The sequence below is a fragment of the Lolium rigidum genome, chromosome 3 (genome assembly GCF_022539505.1).
Source record: "Lolium rigidum isolate FL_2022 chromosome 3, APGP_CSIRO_Lrig_0.1, whole genome shotgun sequence".
Taxonomy (NCBI): domain Eukaryota; kingdom Viridiplantae; phylum Streptophyta; class Magnoliopsida; order Poales; family Poaceae; genus Lolium; species Lolium rigidum.
In genome coordinates, this window is record NC_061510.1 from 343,476,829 (window position 1) to 343,493,555 (window position 16,727).

General features: G+C 51.2%; 1 protein-coding gene across 2 annotated transcripts; it reads right to left on the reverse strand.

Moving 5' to 3' along the window:
• Nucleotides 1-12,381: 12,381 nt before the first annotated feature.
• On the reverse strand, nucleotides 12,382-16,394 carry LOC124700180 (SKP1-like protein 1). Of its 2 annotated transcripts, XM_047232347.1 has the most exons (2): nucleotides 16,383-16,394; nucleotides 12,382-12,855 (listed from the first exon to the last, which is right to left on the reverse strand). In XM_047232347.1, exons 1-2 carry the CDS (start codon nucleotides 16,392-16,394, stop codon nucleotides 12,382-12,384), a joined length of 486 nt encoding a protein of 161 aa, XP_047088303.1. The 2 variants fall into 2 exon arrangements, with proteins under 2 accessions (XP_047088303.1, XP_047088302.1); XM_047232346.1 differs by lacking the exon at nucleotides 16,383-16,394 and having other exon boundaries at nucleotides 12,382-12,876.
• Between the last annotated feature and the right edge of the window lie 333 nt (nucleotides 16,395-16,727).

Genomic DNA, 16,727 nt, shown 5'->3' on the forward strand with positions numbered 1-16,727 from the left:
ATGACGAGATCAAGGCAGTCCTCGAAGCCGACCTCATCGGCTCTTTCCACGGAACCCGCTCCCACGGCGTCGAGTGGAAGGGGTTCTCACCCGAAGGCGCGCTCGATGGAGTGGACCTGTCCACCCCGTCCGAAGAACGCACCAGGTCGCCGCGTCAGGAGATCAACTTCATGGTGGCTCATTCGCCGCACCGCCACTCGAGAGCCTCGGTGAACACTTTGGAGCGTGTCGCTCGCGCGTGATCCAGGAAATCATGAGCCATCGCATTCTCCGTCGGGACCGGCTCGGGGACTTACAAAGGGGAGATGCCACTCCACTCCCGTCCTCCGCTGCCGTTCGCGTTGGCAGCACCGAAGTGCCGAACTCATCGGCATACGTCGTCTACAAGATTGGTGGTGACCCTAGTGACTACCAATTCCTACCCGAGGCGCCCAAGGAGATCCCGCACGGATACACGTGCGCGTACGTACCTGCACCGCAGAATCGGGCACTCTCGAACCGGACCGCAACAGCAGGGGCCTTCCGGAACAGCAGGAGGAACGTCGGGAGCAGATCTTGAGAAGCAAACGTGGTTAGCTAAGTACGCCACTCCGACAAACCTCCGCAGCCCAGCTCCTGCAGTTGGCTCAGAACTGGAAAAGCAAGCATGGCTGGCTAAGTATGCCACCCCGGCGAATCTTCAGGGTTCGACACCTTCAGCCATCACCGCGGATCAGATTTGTACAATTCTGAAAGATCAGTTCGGCATGAGGCCGAAAAGGAAGACGTTCGGCTATACCAAGCCGTACCCCAACGAGTACGAATTGATCCCGCTACCACCTAAATATCGGCTCCCGGACTTCACAAAGTTTAGTGGATCAGATGGTTCCAGCTCCATCGAGCATGTGAGCCGATATTTGGCACAACTGGGCACGATCTCAGCATCAGACGAGCTGCGTGTGAGGTTCTTCGCACAGTCCCTCACAGGATCGGCTTTCGGGTGGTACACATCACCGCCACCGAACTCAATCCGGACCCGGAAGCAGCTTGGAAGAGCAGCTCCATGAGCAGTATCACTCGCAGGCTTCCGAGGCTGGTATTGCCGATCTAGCACAAGTACGACGAAGCGCGCGGGAAACAGATGTCAAAGTACATCCACGCTTCAGACCATTAGGAACCGATGCTATTCGGTTCACGTAAGTGAAAAAGAAGCGCCGAGTTGGCGGTGGTGGGTCTCTCATCATCGATCAAGGACGTGGCCTCCCAAGCGTACTACCCTTCATTGGCGCACATGGTGCGGAAGCCGCCAGCATATGAGCAGCGCCACTCGCGATGTTTACCAGGACAAATTCAAGCGTGCGGTGGTCCCGGTTGAGGCGACGAGGATGAAGGTGCTGCGGGAAATCGAGAGGTAGCAGTGGCTGAATGGACTCGAGCGGCAGGCCCCGTGTCCTGCAAATGGGTTAAGCCACAAGGCCCTCCAAAAGGGTTCGACTTCGACGTGACCAAAACCGAGCAGATTTTCGATCTCTTACTCACGGAGAAGCATATAAAGGTACCCGAAGGCCACAAGATCCCTACGGTGCAGGAGCTGAACGGGAAGCCATACCGCAAGTGGCATAACACGTTCACCCACACCACTAACGACCGCAGGTGTGGCGTCGGCAGATCCAAATGGCGATAGAAAGAGGACGGCTAATTTTCAACCGAGACGCCATGAAGGTCGACACACACCCCTTCCCCGCCGTTAACATGGTGGAGTGTACTTACCATGGAGGGTGCCAGCCAGATTTCTCGTGCAATATCAACATGGTAGGACCTGGGCACCACTCTGGTAAGGACGGAGATGAGGGCAGCTGCTCTCATAGCAAAGACACAGAGGAAGCCGCTCCACGCGATCGGCTCCGCCACGACGGCAAGCGCTACGTCACGCGAGGGAGAAGTGAAGAACATAAGATATCGGCGACCTCCTCTCTGATCACCTCCTCAACAAGTATGTGAGTCAGTATGACCAACGCCGACGATGCAACGACGATGATGAAAAGGATCGTCTGGCTAGGGACGACAGGAGACGTCGTCGGCATGATCACGACGAGGAGCGACATGAGCGCCACGCCAAGGAAAAGTCGAGGGAGCAAGACGACAAGGATAGGCACTGGGACTGCCCCTTCTTCGTACACTCGCTGGGATTCAGGAATGAGCCGATTGCCAACAATCGGCAACTGCCTGTAATGCAAACAAAGGAAGAAGGATGCAGCTAACGTGTTCGTGTTCAAACGTCTAGGGCCTCTCCCGCCTCGGAACAAGCATGCTGAGTCCGCTCGGGTGGAAAATCTCGAGGAACTAGAGGACGATGATGAAGAAGACAAGTATCATCGGCCCAGGTGGTGCCCTGATGGGCTCAGCCGTTCCCAGAAGCGAAGGGTTCAGCGTCTACGTGGGTTAGAAGAAGCCGAAAGGTTATACCTGCACACGTTGAGGAAGGCACGGCCTGATCTGGCCGCCAAAATTCAGCGAACCCTGGACGAAGAAGGTCGGCCCCAAAGAAAAGAGTGGCGCCCCAAACAAAAGAAAGCCGATGATGAGACATCGGCTGGCACAAACATGGTCTCCATCCTTCCAACGGAGTTTAGTGCTCCAGGATTGGACGACTGCGAACGCATCGACGTGACAAAGAACGGGGTTAGGTTGGTTTCATCCACCGGCCTGACCGTGTAGCAAAAACAACGTCTATGGACAAACGTGGCGATGCCGATCCAGGAGATCGGCCCCAAGGATTTATGGAGGAACATTACAAAACCTTCATCGAACAAGCAACGCGGAGGCCGATTCCAGCAATCGGCCAAAATTATCCTCACCATACATTTTGCCTGAGTTCAGCATTGGATCCAACAGGGAATACCTGAAGAGCCGATACCATCAAATCCTTTGAAAGAATCGGCTCGGGGGGGCACCTAGGTGGATAAGACACGAGGATATGAAGTAGAAGTATCTTGCAAATTCCCAGCAGCCCAAGATATTCTTTGATGATGGGTATGAAAGTATGGGGGCCGATACATAAATCGGCCGGAAAAAATTCAAAATTTTTTAAGCACAGCCGATGCAGCAGACATCGACTTAAGGATAGAAAGCCGATGCATGGCCATCGACTCAAGAGGTATAACTGTTATAAGCAGAGGGTCAATGGAGCAGGAAGTGGGCCACGAAGAAAGACTCTAATGGAAGAACTCCTCAATGGAGTGGTTTGATGGTTCAGATCCTCTCTTCAAGAACCTCTGGATGACCAATGCCCAGAGCAGCATGGACGTGCAGATCAGGTTAAGGATGGGTTGCATCAGATCCGCCAAAGGAAAGGAGCCGATCTGACCTGAAAGGCGCGAGAAGTGGACTGAAGAAACTCGGGGGGCAGCTCACCCTGAAGGTTCTCTGCTCTGGGGAGCCGATGTTGTTGAAATCGGTCGGCTCTACGTCATGATTTGAGGCCGATGGCGGCACATTTGGCTGGTTCCCTACCTTCCTCGCCTTTACTGAGGCTCGGGGGCAGCGTGCCCTGGAGGACCCTTTGCTATAGGAAGCCGATTTGGTTGAAATCGGCTGGCTCTACATCTCAGCTTTGAGGAATAGTTGCTGCGGGGAAGAACGGAGCAGGAGCGTGTCCTGCAGAAGTATTAGCTCCGGCTTCCGGATTGATTCAGCAATGGTCCTAGAGCTCTTCCGAAGGCAAAGGTGGCCGTTAGTGATACGCTCAGTGACTGCGGGTTTGCAGGATACCATTTGAGGAGATGGCTAAATTGGCTTATCTCGAAATTTGTCATAAGAGGTCGATGCGTTGCCATCGGCTCATTGAGCGTTGATCCAATTAACAATCGGCAGAATCCGTACGAAGGGAAATCGGCAAAATCAAGTTAGGAAAAGTCTTCTTCATTAATAAGAGAGGATTTTTTACAATGAGGAGCCGATTGCTCAAAGCAAGGAAGGGCAAAAGAAAGAGCCGATTGCTCCGGGACTGCTCATCCTACATAACTAATCCTCGCTAGCATCGTCGTCGGCGTCGCCGTCGGCGCTAATGCCGGAGAATTCCTCGCCGCTGCTGCCCCAGCCTTCGGCCGGAGCCTCTTCCTCCTCGTCATCATCATCATCATCCTCGCTGTCCGCCCGTGTGCGGAAGCGCTTCGTCGGCGGGTACCCAGCGGAATAGGAGGAATCATCTTCCTCCTCCTCCTCTTCTTCCTCGTCATCATCTTCGTCCTCGCTGTCCGCCCACATGCGGGAGCGCTTCTTCGGCGGGAGCTTGGCGGAGGGGGAGGCCTTGGCCTTCGCTGCTTCTCCTTCTTTCTTCTCCTTGTCGGAGGAGATGGGGTTCGCCCCGGAGTGGAGGTCGTCCTCTTTCTTGTTCTTCGGCGACGATTGGAGGGGGAGGCCGGAGGGGGAAGAGGAAGAGGAAGACATGGCTGCAGGGGAAGAGGGTTTTTTGGCGCTGGTGGACAGAACAGAGCAAGAGGATGGAGTGGTGAACCGTTTGGCACAGATAAATAAAGGGAGTGTAGTGGAGATTTAATGCCATGACGGTTCTCGAGGACGTTATGCCGGAATTACCAATTCGTGCAGAGAAGCCCAGGAGGCGAGGCGAAATGATGGAAGATTCTCGCGTGCAGATCCGCTCCGCCACGACATGACCCGACGAAAGAAAAGCGTAATGATTTTGGAAATGTCATTTCCAAAACCAGGGGGGCATGTGTTATCACCAGAATTTGACCGAGTCAGAGGTGGGCGGCGATCAAGATGGGCTTAAAGATTATATATAGAAGAAATACATGAATCGGCCTTACATGCAAAGTTTGGGCTACTTTGCCCGTGTATCTGTACCATAGTAGGATACGTGTCGGTTAGGAGTTAGAGTTTTACCCGTGCACGGTTAGGTGCACGCTTGAATTAGAAAGTCCCCCGGACTATAAATATGTATCTAGGGTTTATGGAATAAACAACAACCAACGTTCAACACAATCAATCTCGGCGCATCGCCAACTCCTTCGTCTCGAGGGTTTCTCCTGGTAAGCACCATGCTGCCTAGATCGCATCTTGCGATCTAGGCGGCATAAGCTTGTCTACGTTGTTCATGCGTTGCTCGTGCTGAAGCCTTTTTTATGGCGAGCAACGTAGTTATCTTAGATGTGTTAGGGTTAGCATTGTTCTTCGTATCATATGCTGTCGTAGTGCAACCCTTATACATCTAGCCGCCCTTACACCTATCTTAGGTGTAGGGGCGGCACCCCGCTTGATCGGTGTTTAGTAGATCCGATCCGTTACGGTTGCTCCTTGTTCTTCAAGGATTAGTTTAATATCCGCAATAGTTAGGCCTTACAAAGGGTTGGAGGATCCAGCGGCGTGTAGGGTGTAGTTTGCTAGCCCTAGACAGGATGTTCCGGGGATCAACCTCGTGTTGGTTTTTAGGCCCTGTCTAGGATCGGCTTACGATCACCGTACGCGAGCGCGAGGCCCAATCGTGAGTAGGATGATCCGATTATGCGGTGAAAACCCTAAATCGTCGTAGATCGCTTTAGCTTTATCTTGATCAAGCAGGACCACCATATATTCGGACACTTTGTACGAATCATGGGTGGATCGGCTCTTTGAGCCGATTCACGAGATAACCCGAGAGCCGATCGAGGCTCATATTTAATGTTTACGTGTATGCCATGCAGGAAACTAAGCGAGGCATCATCCAACACCTTCCCGACCGGTATAGGTCAGGTGGCACGCCCTTGCGATAGCATCGGACGTGTGACCAGAAGGCTTTGCGGGCCGTCGCTCTGAGGGACTGGGGCCAGCCGCTGCCCTAGTTGTTCCCGGCTCTACTGTGTTGCCAGTCGCTGCCCGCCGGTGGGTTTCTGACCGCAACAACCCCTTCTTTGATGTTATCACGACATCGTCGATGTAGACTTGTACATTTCTCCCAATCTGTGTTGCAAGGCACTTTTGCATCATCCGCAGATATGTTGCTCCCGCGTTTTTCAAACCAAAGGGAATTGTTTTGTAACAAAACACGCTGTAAGGTGTTATGAACGTTGTTTTGGCCTCATCATCTTCTTTTAGTCTGATCTGGTTATAACCGGAGTATGCGTCCAAGAAGGAAAGACGTTCACATCCTGCCGTGGAGTCGATGATTTGATCGATCCTTGGGAGGGGAAAGTGATCCTTAGGACAATGTTTATTGAGACACGTAAAGTCGACGCACATGCGAAGGACTTTTGTGTGTTTCTTCGGCACCATCACTGGGTTAGCTACCCATGTGGCTTCTGTAGATATTTCTTTGATAAAACCAGCATCCTTGAGTCGATCTATTTCTGATAGCATAGCTTTGCGGTTTGGTTCCAAAAAACGCCGCAAGGGTTGTTTGATTGGTCTCGCGAGAGGATCCAAGTTGAGGTGGTGCTCGGCAAGTTCCTTGGGTACTCCTGGCATGTCAGCTGGACACCATGCGAAGATTTTCCAGTGCTCACGGAGGAACTTGACGAGCGCGCTTTCCTATGCGAGGTCCATATTTGTTGCAATGGACGTCGTTTTCTTCGGGTCCGTCGGGTGGATTTGCACTTCTTTTGAGTCCTTCGCTGTGTTAAAGGTTGGTTCCCTGAGCGGCCTTCCTGTGTCTGGCAAAACATCATAATCAGTTTGCCTTGGTGCCATATATTCTTCTTGCATCCCGAAGGTTTCTGACAGTTGATGAAAATCTCTGTCGCATTTGTCAGCTAACGCAAAGCTTCCTTTCACTGTGATTGGTCCTTTGGGTCCGGGCAACCTCCACAGTAAATACGTATAATGAGGTACCGCCATAAACCTAGCATACGCTGGTCGTCCCAACAAAGCATGATATTGCGACGGGAAATCCACAACTTCAAACTCCAATTTCTCTATCCTGTAATTTTCTCGGGTCCCAAACCGAACGTCGAGATTAATCTTGCCCAACGGATAACTTGGTTTCTTCCGGCGTGATCCCGTGAAAACGTGTGTCGATTGGTGCTAGATTTGCTAGGGATATGTTCATCTTCCTTAGTGTATCTCGCATACATAAGGTTTAAGCTGCTGCCGCCATCTATGAAAACTCTCGACACGTCGAAGCCAGCAATTACTGCGGGTAAAATAAGTGCGGATTGCCCAGGTCGAGGAACCTGCTGCGGGTGATCCGCAATTGTGAAGGCAATATCCTGTCCCGACCAATTTAGGTACTCGACTGTTGGTGGAGGCATCTTTTCTGCCATGAATACTTGCCGCGAAATTACTTTCTGTGCCCTGTTAGATGGCCTAGCTTTCTGAATCATCAAGACTGCGCCGTTAGAATTAGGATCAACATACGGAGGTGGTTGTGGTGCTGCCGCTATTCTGAGCTGGTGCCGATTCTCGTCTGTTATCGCGGGAGGAGGTGGGAGATGTATCTCGCTCCTTGGTCCCTGGTGATTTCTATTCATTGCTTGGGTATTTGCAATTCCTGCGGCTCGCAACATTGCCTGAAAGTTGCGGCAATCCTTTTGGAGATGTACTGACTGTCTTTTTCCGTTGCTATCGAGGAAAAAGTGCATCTGACACGGTCCGTTCATCATCTCCTCGGGGGACACATAGGGTCTTTGAAACCTTGGTCCACTATTTTGCCTGTGACTGCGAGAATCACCTCTATTGTCGCCTTGTTGTTCATTACTTCTTTGGTAGTCATCTCGACTATTTCCTCCAGGATTTCCTCGGAAGCCAGCCCGATATGTGGCCGGGAGCGTCGTTGTTGTAAAGCCGGCGGGAAAATCGCCTTCTATTTTGAAAATTTCGACCGCGGTCCTCTTCTGGCGACCTGTGTCGCTTGTTATATATTGCGTCTTCTCCATCTGCCCACTTGTTGGCTATCTCCATCAGTGCTGATATTGTCTTGGGGTTGGTTCTCCCTAAGTCCTCGACGAAATCTCCCCGTCGGATTCTCGCCACGAACGCTTCTATTGCTCTCTCGTCGGATATATCTTCTGCCGAGTTTTTAATAATGTTCCACCTCTGTATATATTTTCTCATCGACTCGTCGTGTTTCTGTCGGCACGCCCTCAACTCTTCCAATGACGCAGGTTTCTTGCAGGTGGATCGGAAGTTTCTCACGAAAATACCTTCGAAATTATCCCAGCTGTCGATGGAACCTGGGGGAAGTTTCTTTATCCAAGATCTCGCGGCACCACTGAGGTGGACTTGGATACTTTGCATGGCTGTTGCTCTGGTTCCTCCTACCAGCTTCACCATCTCGAGGTAATCAACGAGCCAATCCTCGGGATCCCGTGGCACCGTCGAATTTTTTGAAATTCTCGGGTAATTTAAACCCTTTTGGTACTCGGGTTTTTCGGACTCGTCTCGTAAAGCACGGAAGCCCGCACAGGTCTTCATCGGCAACTTCTGGTGAATGCCGATGTTCTCTTCTTTCTTGCCGCGCTCTGTCTACCCTTGCTTGAGCCGCCGTATCTCTTGCCCCACTTGTTCTTGGTGGATCTTGAACTGCAGCAGTAGGTCTTGGACTATTTTGCCTTGCAGTTCCTTCGGGAGGTGTAGCTATGAATGCTGTTCCCATGATTCCAACTCCGGCCATTGCCATATTGAACAATGCTTCTCTCGGGTCTCCGGGGGGTGGTCTGGACGCGAGGATTTAAGCTTGCGTTGCCATGTATCCTGCTTCTGGCGTTTTCGGGATGATATTTCCCCTTGTATCAATCGACATGAAAGACATGTCGAGATTTTGAATTATGTTGCCTCTCTCGCTTCGGGTATATTTTGCAGCCGAGATATTGCCCTCCTCCGAGCTTCTCCGTGACTATCTCCCGAAGTTCCTCGATTGTTGACCGAGCTCCGCTCGACGCCTGCTTGACGCGGATGCTGCCTCTTTTCTTCTATTCAAGGATGCTGTTTCTTTTTCCAACTCCCTACTCACACGAGCAAGTCTATATTGATAGGCTTGTAATTCCTGGGTAGTAGCGGTTGTGGTCATTGGTTCTGAACCGTCTATGGCTCTTGCAGCGCTATCCCACGCTGCTTGCGGGAGTTGGACTCTTTCGCGAGGTGAGGTCCCGACATATTTGGTTCCTAAGCCTCTTCTGAGATCAGCGGGATCGACGTATGGGTTTCCCAAATCATCGAAAGCCTCTGACGTCTCTGGTTCTGCTCGGCTTGCCTCTTCAATTGCGTACACTTGATGATATTTTGAGTATTGATTTTTGTCGGGATTGGTGACACCATCATAAAGATTGGTGAAGACCTTTCCGATGGCAGCAGATTTGTCGATGAAGTTGAAGCTGTTGATGCTGTCGGAATCGCTGCTTATAACGGAGTCCGCAGACGACTCGAAAGATGTGTTGCTGATGATCTTGGTGAGCTTTCCGCTTGCCTTGGTGTCGATGAAGCGTGTCGATGAAAACTCCTCGTTACTCGACGAAAAGTCAGAATCGTCCGCTGAAAATTCCGACGAGATCGGAACTTCGAGACGGTAGGATCCTTCCTTATTGACACCAAATCGGAATTCTCCAAACATCATGACGATGGGCTCCTCCAGATAGGCACATGCATCCATACGGGAGGGCGGGTGAGGAATAAAATCGACTAGATCAGTTTTTTCCTGTTTACCTCGATCCATCGTATTGCTAGCCACCGACGAAGTCGACGATTCTGGACGTGCCATCGAGATCAGCTCCTTGCAACCTCTAGATCCCACAGACGGCGCCAATTGACAAGGGATTAACTTGTCAATGCCTACGGATTGTAGACTAGGGTTTTGTTAGATGTAGAGGGCAAGTAGATCTCGAAGGTTTCAGCCGAAAAGTACTCGACGATGCAAAAAACTAGGGTTTGAGATACAATGATTCGATGCCTTCTTTGTCCCTCGACCCCCCTTATATAGGAGGTGGTGCCGAGGGATTCGTATTGTACAATTTACAGAGTCCGGGAAGGTTTCTAACTCCTCCCGCAAGATTACAAATATTACTTCCTATTACAACTCTAGCTTTCCTTAATAATATCTTGGGCTTCCGAATCTTCTTATTCTTCGAGTAGTGGGCCTTCAGTAAACCCCGGGTACTATCTTCGGCAGGCTAATTGGGGATGCCTATGTCAGCTGGGGAGCGACGTCTCCGAAACGCGGCACGAACAAAACACGGCTGGGAAGCGACGTCAGAAACGCGGCACGAACAAAACACGTCCCCCAAACACTCGATCCAGCGCTCTTTGGGGGACGGTTTAGAAACGCGAGTGAAGATGCTCTAATAGAGAGCAAGGAGAGGCCAGAGAGAGAACGAAAAGGGGAACGAGTGCCATCTATGTGGGGTTAGGTGGAAACGTGGCACGCATTGGAAGTACCTAATCAAGTAAGTAACAAGTGTCTTGTTAACAACGGTTACAAAGAGGGAATTTTGTACTAACTCCCGGTATGAACCAAGTGTTCTCTTTTTTGTAACAGCGATACAGAGAGACAAATAACAATTTCTATAGAGTGATGATCTTCTATTCTTTCTACTGGTCCGTATTAGCAGCAGCAATCAGTAGAACAGGCAACAAAAATGAAGCAAAGCAAGCAGCAGCAATTTAAAGGCAGAGTCAGCTCATCTCTACTGATTCCTCGTCCTCAAATCCATACATCCAGTAAAATTTAACAGATAGTGAATGCTCGCTCCGTTTCCTAATATAAGACGTTTTGAGAAGCTCATAGACGAAGTACTTGTGAACACAGAACTAATGGTGTACCAAGATAGTTCCTCATGTTAAGACTCATTCTGACTGCTGAGCATCTGCACTGGAATCTCATGTGTACCAAGCAATAAATCTTCAGGACATAGGCGGCACAGAGGGTTGACGTCCCTTTACAAGACTTCTGCAGAGCAAAGTATCTTCTAAAATCTGGTAGCACCGTGCTGATCAATGATAACTGCGACTCAAGTACTATGCAGGATGTACAACGAGAAATTACCTAGTGCAGCGTTCCAAAAGCATCCAGAATAGGCAACCACTTTAAACCAGAAAAGATGGAACAAGTGTTGACAGATGATTACAATATCAACTATCATTGATCAAAATTGCTGTTGATATACAATTCTTTCGATCCAACAACCAAAACTACACTAGTAAATCGTCAGTCCAAACGAAACTGCTTCACCCCAGAGGAAGTAAGCAATAAAAGATGATAGGGAATACGAAACTGATTCAGGATAGCTCCTCATAACAGTCATTCCGACTGTAACTAGTTCTTGCTAAGAATCTGCACTTGACTCTCATGGGTACGAAGCACGAAATCATCAGGCCATAGTTAGCACTTAGCAGTGAATGAACAGCAACAACTGCCACCACAAGGGCGATACAGATGATTTACATCCATCTACAAGAATTCGCGGAGCAAACTGGCAGCACCGCTGACCAAGGATGACTACAACTTAAGTATGCAAGGTATTAAATGAAACCACCAAGTGCAGCCTTCTAAAAGCATCTAGAATAGGCAAACCCAAATTTGGAACAGAAAAGATGGAACACATTTTGGCAGGTGATTAAGCTATCGACAATCACCGATCAAAATTGCTGTCAGTTTACATCTCTTTCGATCCAACTAACATCACTAGTAAATCGGCTTCACTGCGGCGACGTGGAGACGGTCCAGCCTCATTACACACCACTCGGCAGTAATATACACCAGGTGCAAACCTTGCTCTTCCTATGAAAGCCCAGGGCATTTGTATGCCACACAGAACCCACGCACAAAAATATGTGAATGGAAAACAAGAAAAAAGGTAAGCTGTGAAGAGACATGTGTGTAAAACCATTAGGGTTATTCTAGCAAGCTGTGATGGTCAATACAGATTGCCAGGCAAGCTGTTGTTGTGGCTGAAGAGAAGACCATGTGGAAGCAAGTAGTGCAGGGGCAGAGTGCTCTCAAGCTATCTTAGCATCAGATTAAACTATCTTTCTAGCAGTCTGTTCTCCAGATCCTTAACCACATGTTAATCTGATATGGTGTTAAACAACTACTGTTGATGTAAATACAGATTGTAGAGCAAAAACTGTCTTAGCAGATTAACTTGCTAGCATTCTGTTCTGTTAAACTATGAGTATATGATTAGTGTTAGCTTTGGAGGCCAGCAGGGTTGAAGTGGGTTGGTTCTTGGTTAAAATGGCACAGGACTGCATAAATAAAGCTGCAAAATCAATTCCAGTTGACGATATGAACTCGGTTGTGCAGCACAAGCAATGACCACTGACCAACGATAGATAGATAGATAGTTTTTCTTCTTGCACACATAAGCAACCACTGAGGATGTTCACAAAGCAGACCTCGACTCAAAGACACTAATTATGACATTAAAAAGTAGCATTCAAATACGGAAACGACGAGCAACACTACAGGTTGTAGATTTACTCAAAGGCCCACTGGTTCTCCCTGCGGATCGCCTCCTCCTCCTCAGCGGTGAAGTCGTTCTTGATGTTGAAGGTCTTGCGGACCTCCTCCGGTGTCATGCCCTTGATCATGTCGGCGACGGTCTGGCAGGTGAGGTCCAGCAGCCCCTTGATGTTGAGGTAGTTGGCGGCGAGGCTAAGGTCAAAGAGGGTGGCCTTGTCGACGTTGACGAACTCGGCCTCCCAATTCTTGATGTCCTCCATGGAGGACAGGGCAGAAGCGCCATCGGCCACGGGCTTGGCCGCCAGCTGGGCGTGCTTTTTGCAATACTCAATTACCTTGGAGAGGATCTTGGAGTTGACGTTGGGGAGCGGGATCCCGTTGTCGGCGCAGTCGTCCTCGATCATGTGACGGATCGTCTGCGACTCCATCGCCACCGCCTCCTCCACCTCAAACTCCTCCCCGTCGGAGGACCTGAGCGTGATCATCTTCTTCGGGTCCTCGGCCGCCATGGACGGGTGGAGGTTGGGGATCGGGGATAGATTTGGGAGGAGAGGAAACCCTAGCGAATGAGAAGGGGGCGGCTGCAGAAGAGAGAGGCGTCTGGAGGCAATGACCCGGTGTCGCCGAACGCTTAAGTAGAAAGTTTTTGCCCTCGGGAAAAAAACACCAGCAATAGGCCGGGGGTAGATTTGGGAGGACAGGAAACCCTAGCGAACGAGAAGGGACGGCTGCAGAAGAGAGAGGCGTCTGGAGGCAATGACCCGGTGTCGCCGAAGGCTTAAGCAAAAGTTTTTGCCCTCAGAAAAAAAAACACCAGCAATCGGCCGCCGATATTTTGTTTCTAGTCAGGACTACTCTAGCATCGTAGGATGGGTTCTATCTGAACTCTGAAGCGTACAATGTCCCACCAAAACAGGTACATCTAGATCTTTGTTTCCTAATTATCTACCCAAAAAAATAGTAAGCAATACAAGATGATAGGGAATACGAAACTGCTTCACGTGACACAGTGCGTCCAACTAACGTACCAAGATAGCTCCTCATAGCAGATTCATTCAGACTGGAACTAGCGAACCAGCACGAAAATAGATGATTTGCATCCATCTACAAGAATTCCCGGAGCAAACTTTGTAAAGTCGGCAGGGAATACTAGTAGCACAATGCTGATCAAGGATATCTACAAGTTGAGTATGGAAGGTATTGAATGAAATCGCCAAGTGCAGCCTTCCAAAACATCTAGAATAGGCAACCCAAATTTGGAGCAGACAAGATGGAACACATTTTGACAGGTGATATCAACCATCACCTATCGAAATTGTTGTCAGTTGGCATCTATTTTTATGCAGCGACATGAAGACGGTCCAGCATTACACATTACTCCGCAATATTATACACCTGGTCTAAATCGATGCTACACAAACCCCAGGAACCCACACACAAAAATATGTGAATGCAAAACAAGAATAAAGATAAGCTGTGAAGAGACATGTGTAAAACCATTGAGGTTATTCTGGCAAGCTATGATGTCAATACAGATTGACACAAGCTGTTGCTGTGGCTGAAGAGAAGACCATGTCGAGTCAAGTTCTGCAGGGGCAGAGTGGTCTGAAGCTATCTTAGCAGCAGATAAACTATCTCGCTAGAAGTGTGTTCTCTAGATCCTTACCCGCTAAGCAAATCTAGATTTGTGTTAAGCAACTACTGTTGATGTCAATACAGATTGTAGAGAAGAAGCGTCACGGCCGGAGGGAGCGACAGCGAGAGGTGGAACCTGGATTAGAGGCGACCTGCTTCGTATTTAATCGACTGTCTCCTCGCTCGGTAACCAACAGGGCCTGTACGGGGCTGCTTTCCTCTGAGCGCGTTGGTGGCGGGAGGCGTCGGTGGTGGGCGTTGGGGAGTGCGGAGGCGGTTGGCGGCCGGGACGCTGGATCTGAACCGCCGTCTCCGGCAGAGCGGCGGAGGCCATGGATTCCCGCAAGGAGTCGTCCTCCGTGGAGAGCGCCGTCTCCGGCGGAGCAGCGGTGGCTAAGATACACGGCTCCTCCTATTCGTGCAATAATATGAAGACGGGGGCAACCTCGGCGACCGCCTCCATGGCGAGGCCCACCCCTATCGGATCAGTATGCTGCAGAGAGCGATCAAAATCAGGCATCCGCCCCCTACAACCAGACCAAATCATCCAACCCGAAATTGAATCAGAGCCATGGCCCTACGTACCTTCATCAGGGCCAGGGCGTACGCGGAGGAGTCATCCTGGGCGACCTGGAGAGCGGGTGCGTGGTGGATACGCGCGCGGGACGGGGTGGATTCCGACGGAGCCGCTGGCCGCGACGCGCCAGGGCGACATGCGACAGCTAGGATGCTGCGGTGGTGGGTGAGAAGGACGACGCCGTCGCCGTGGCCGTGGCCGCGGAGGCGGCGGGCAGAACCGCGGGCCAGGAGGTGGCGGTGGGATTGGTGTGCGTCTTTGGCTGCCTGTGGTGTGGGTAACGATGCGAGAGAGCGGGAGTGAATTGAGAGTGGGGACATCTTCATTTCGGGCACGTCACTACTGCATCCTCTATTTAGGGGGCTGTTCCCACACCGGCATCCTCAAAATGGTGGTTTGATAGAAGTTTTTTTACACAAACTACATATTATGCTTAGAGTTTCATTTTAATGTCATTCAGGATCGAGGATCGAGGAATGAATAATATTTTCGGTCAAATCCGAGTAAAACATTATTCACTCATCAATCCCCACATTTGAAACCTGCTTATCTCTGGCCTACTACCTACTGGCCACCCGGCTCTATGGAGGTGGACGATCGACCGGAGCTCTCTCCCATGCTCTCTACCATGTTCCTCCGTCGTTGATCCCCCGCTGCTCTCTTCGCCACGAACATCAAATAGGCGGCTCTATCCGCGGCCACCGCCTCCTGACGCAGCTGCTGCTCCAGCTCCTCCCGCCGCCGAAGGTGATCCAACTCTTGCCTCTGTAGCCGGAGCTGCATCTCCGCCAAACGACGCGCATCGTAGACTTCATCCTGACGCTGTGTCTCCTCCCGCTGCAACCGCCACAGCGCAAGCTCCTCCCACCCCTTCTGCCGCCGCGCCTCCCACCGGCGCTGGCTCGCCGCCTCCCGCTGCCGCCGCGCCTCCTGGAACTCCAGCCGCTCCGCCTCCTCGAGCGCCACCCGGTTCTCCTCCTCATGGCGCCGCCGCTCCGCCTCCTGGCGTTGCCGCTCCGCCTCCCACCGCGCCTCCCCGCGCTCCCTCCGCTCCCGCCGCTCCGCCTCCTGGCGCTACCGCTCGCCCGCGTCGTAGGCATCTACGGTCGCCGCTAGCGCCGCCTCCTCACACCCCTCGTACTCTGCGAGCTGCGGGTCCGCCTCCAACACTTCTACGGCCGCCTCTAGCGCCGCCTCGTCCCACGAATCCCACATTGTGCTTTTTTCTTGGGTTTTTGCAGCAATGGAGGGGGAGGAGGGATAATATAGACCGCCGGCGAGGCGGGAAACATCTCGGGCGGTGTCGTGGCGGGAGACTTTCCCGCGCGGCACCGTGGCGGGAGAGTTTTCGGCCAGGCGTCGTGGCGGTAAAATATCCCGCGCGGCGCCCTGGTGTCACTGACAGGTGGCTCCCACGCCCAAAAATTCCATCCTCGCAAGGCGCCGGCGCGCCCGATTCACGCCCTTGGCGATGGGACCGGCACGGGGTTGCCGGCGATTCTATTGGGCTCGAAAATTGGTCGGCGCCATTTGGGGTGCGCCGGTGCGAGCCCATTTTTGCTCCCGGCCCCCAAATCGCTATCGGGGCCGCTATGGGAGGTGCCGGTGGAGATGCTCTTAGGGATGTGTTTTGCTCGTGCTGCATTTGGGGGACATCGCTCCCCAGCCGCGTCCTCCAAACGCCGCCCCCAAACTTTTTTAATATTAAAATACATTCTTTTATTTTAATAGGGAGAAGAAACATTCTACAAACTAATACATAATTGGGAACATGGTTTCCACAAACTAATACATAGTTTGAACCATTGTTGACATAAATTTATAACATTGCAAAATAACGAAACCTAACTAGTGTTAGCATCGCAGATTTCGTGTGTTCGTTGCCAAGAAAGAACACTCTCAGACACACCTAGTCACCCAAACTGGAAAATCCAGCTGTTGACGGTACCCCCGTTGGGTTTTTCGACGAAGAACAACTAGAAACCTCCGTGCCTATTTTCACTGCAAAGAAACAACACTCAGTCGTCATCCTCCTCGGTGTTGTCGCCGTGGTAGTGCCGGTGGTAGCGCGTCTCGTCGAACACCTTGACGCTGATATCCCGCTCGCCAAGGTAGGTGAACGTGAAGCCAGCTTCGAGGTGGAGGTAG

Excerpts from the sequence above, each read along its gene's own strand:
- LOC124700180 (XM_047232346.1), bottom strand. The coding sequence starts at position 12,876 with ATGGCGGCCGAGGACCCGAAGAAGATGATCACGCTCAGGTCCTCCGAC.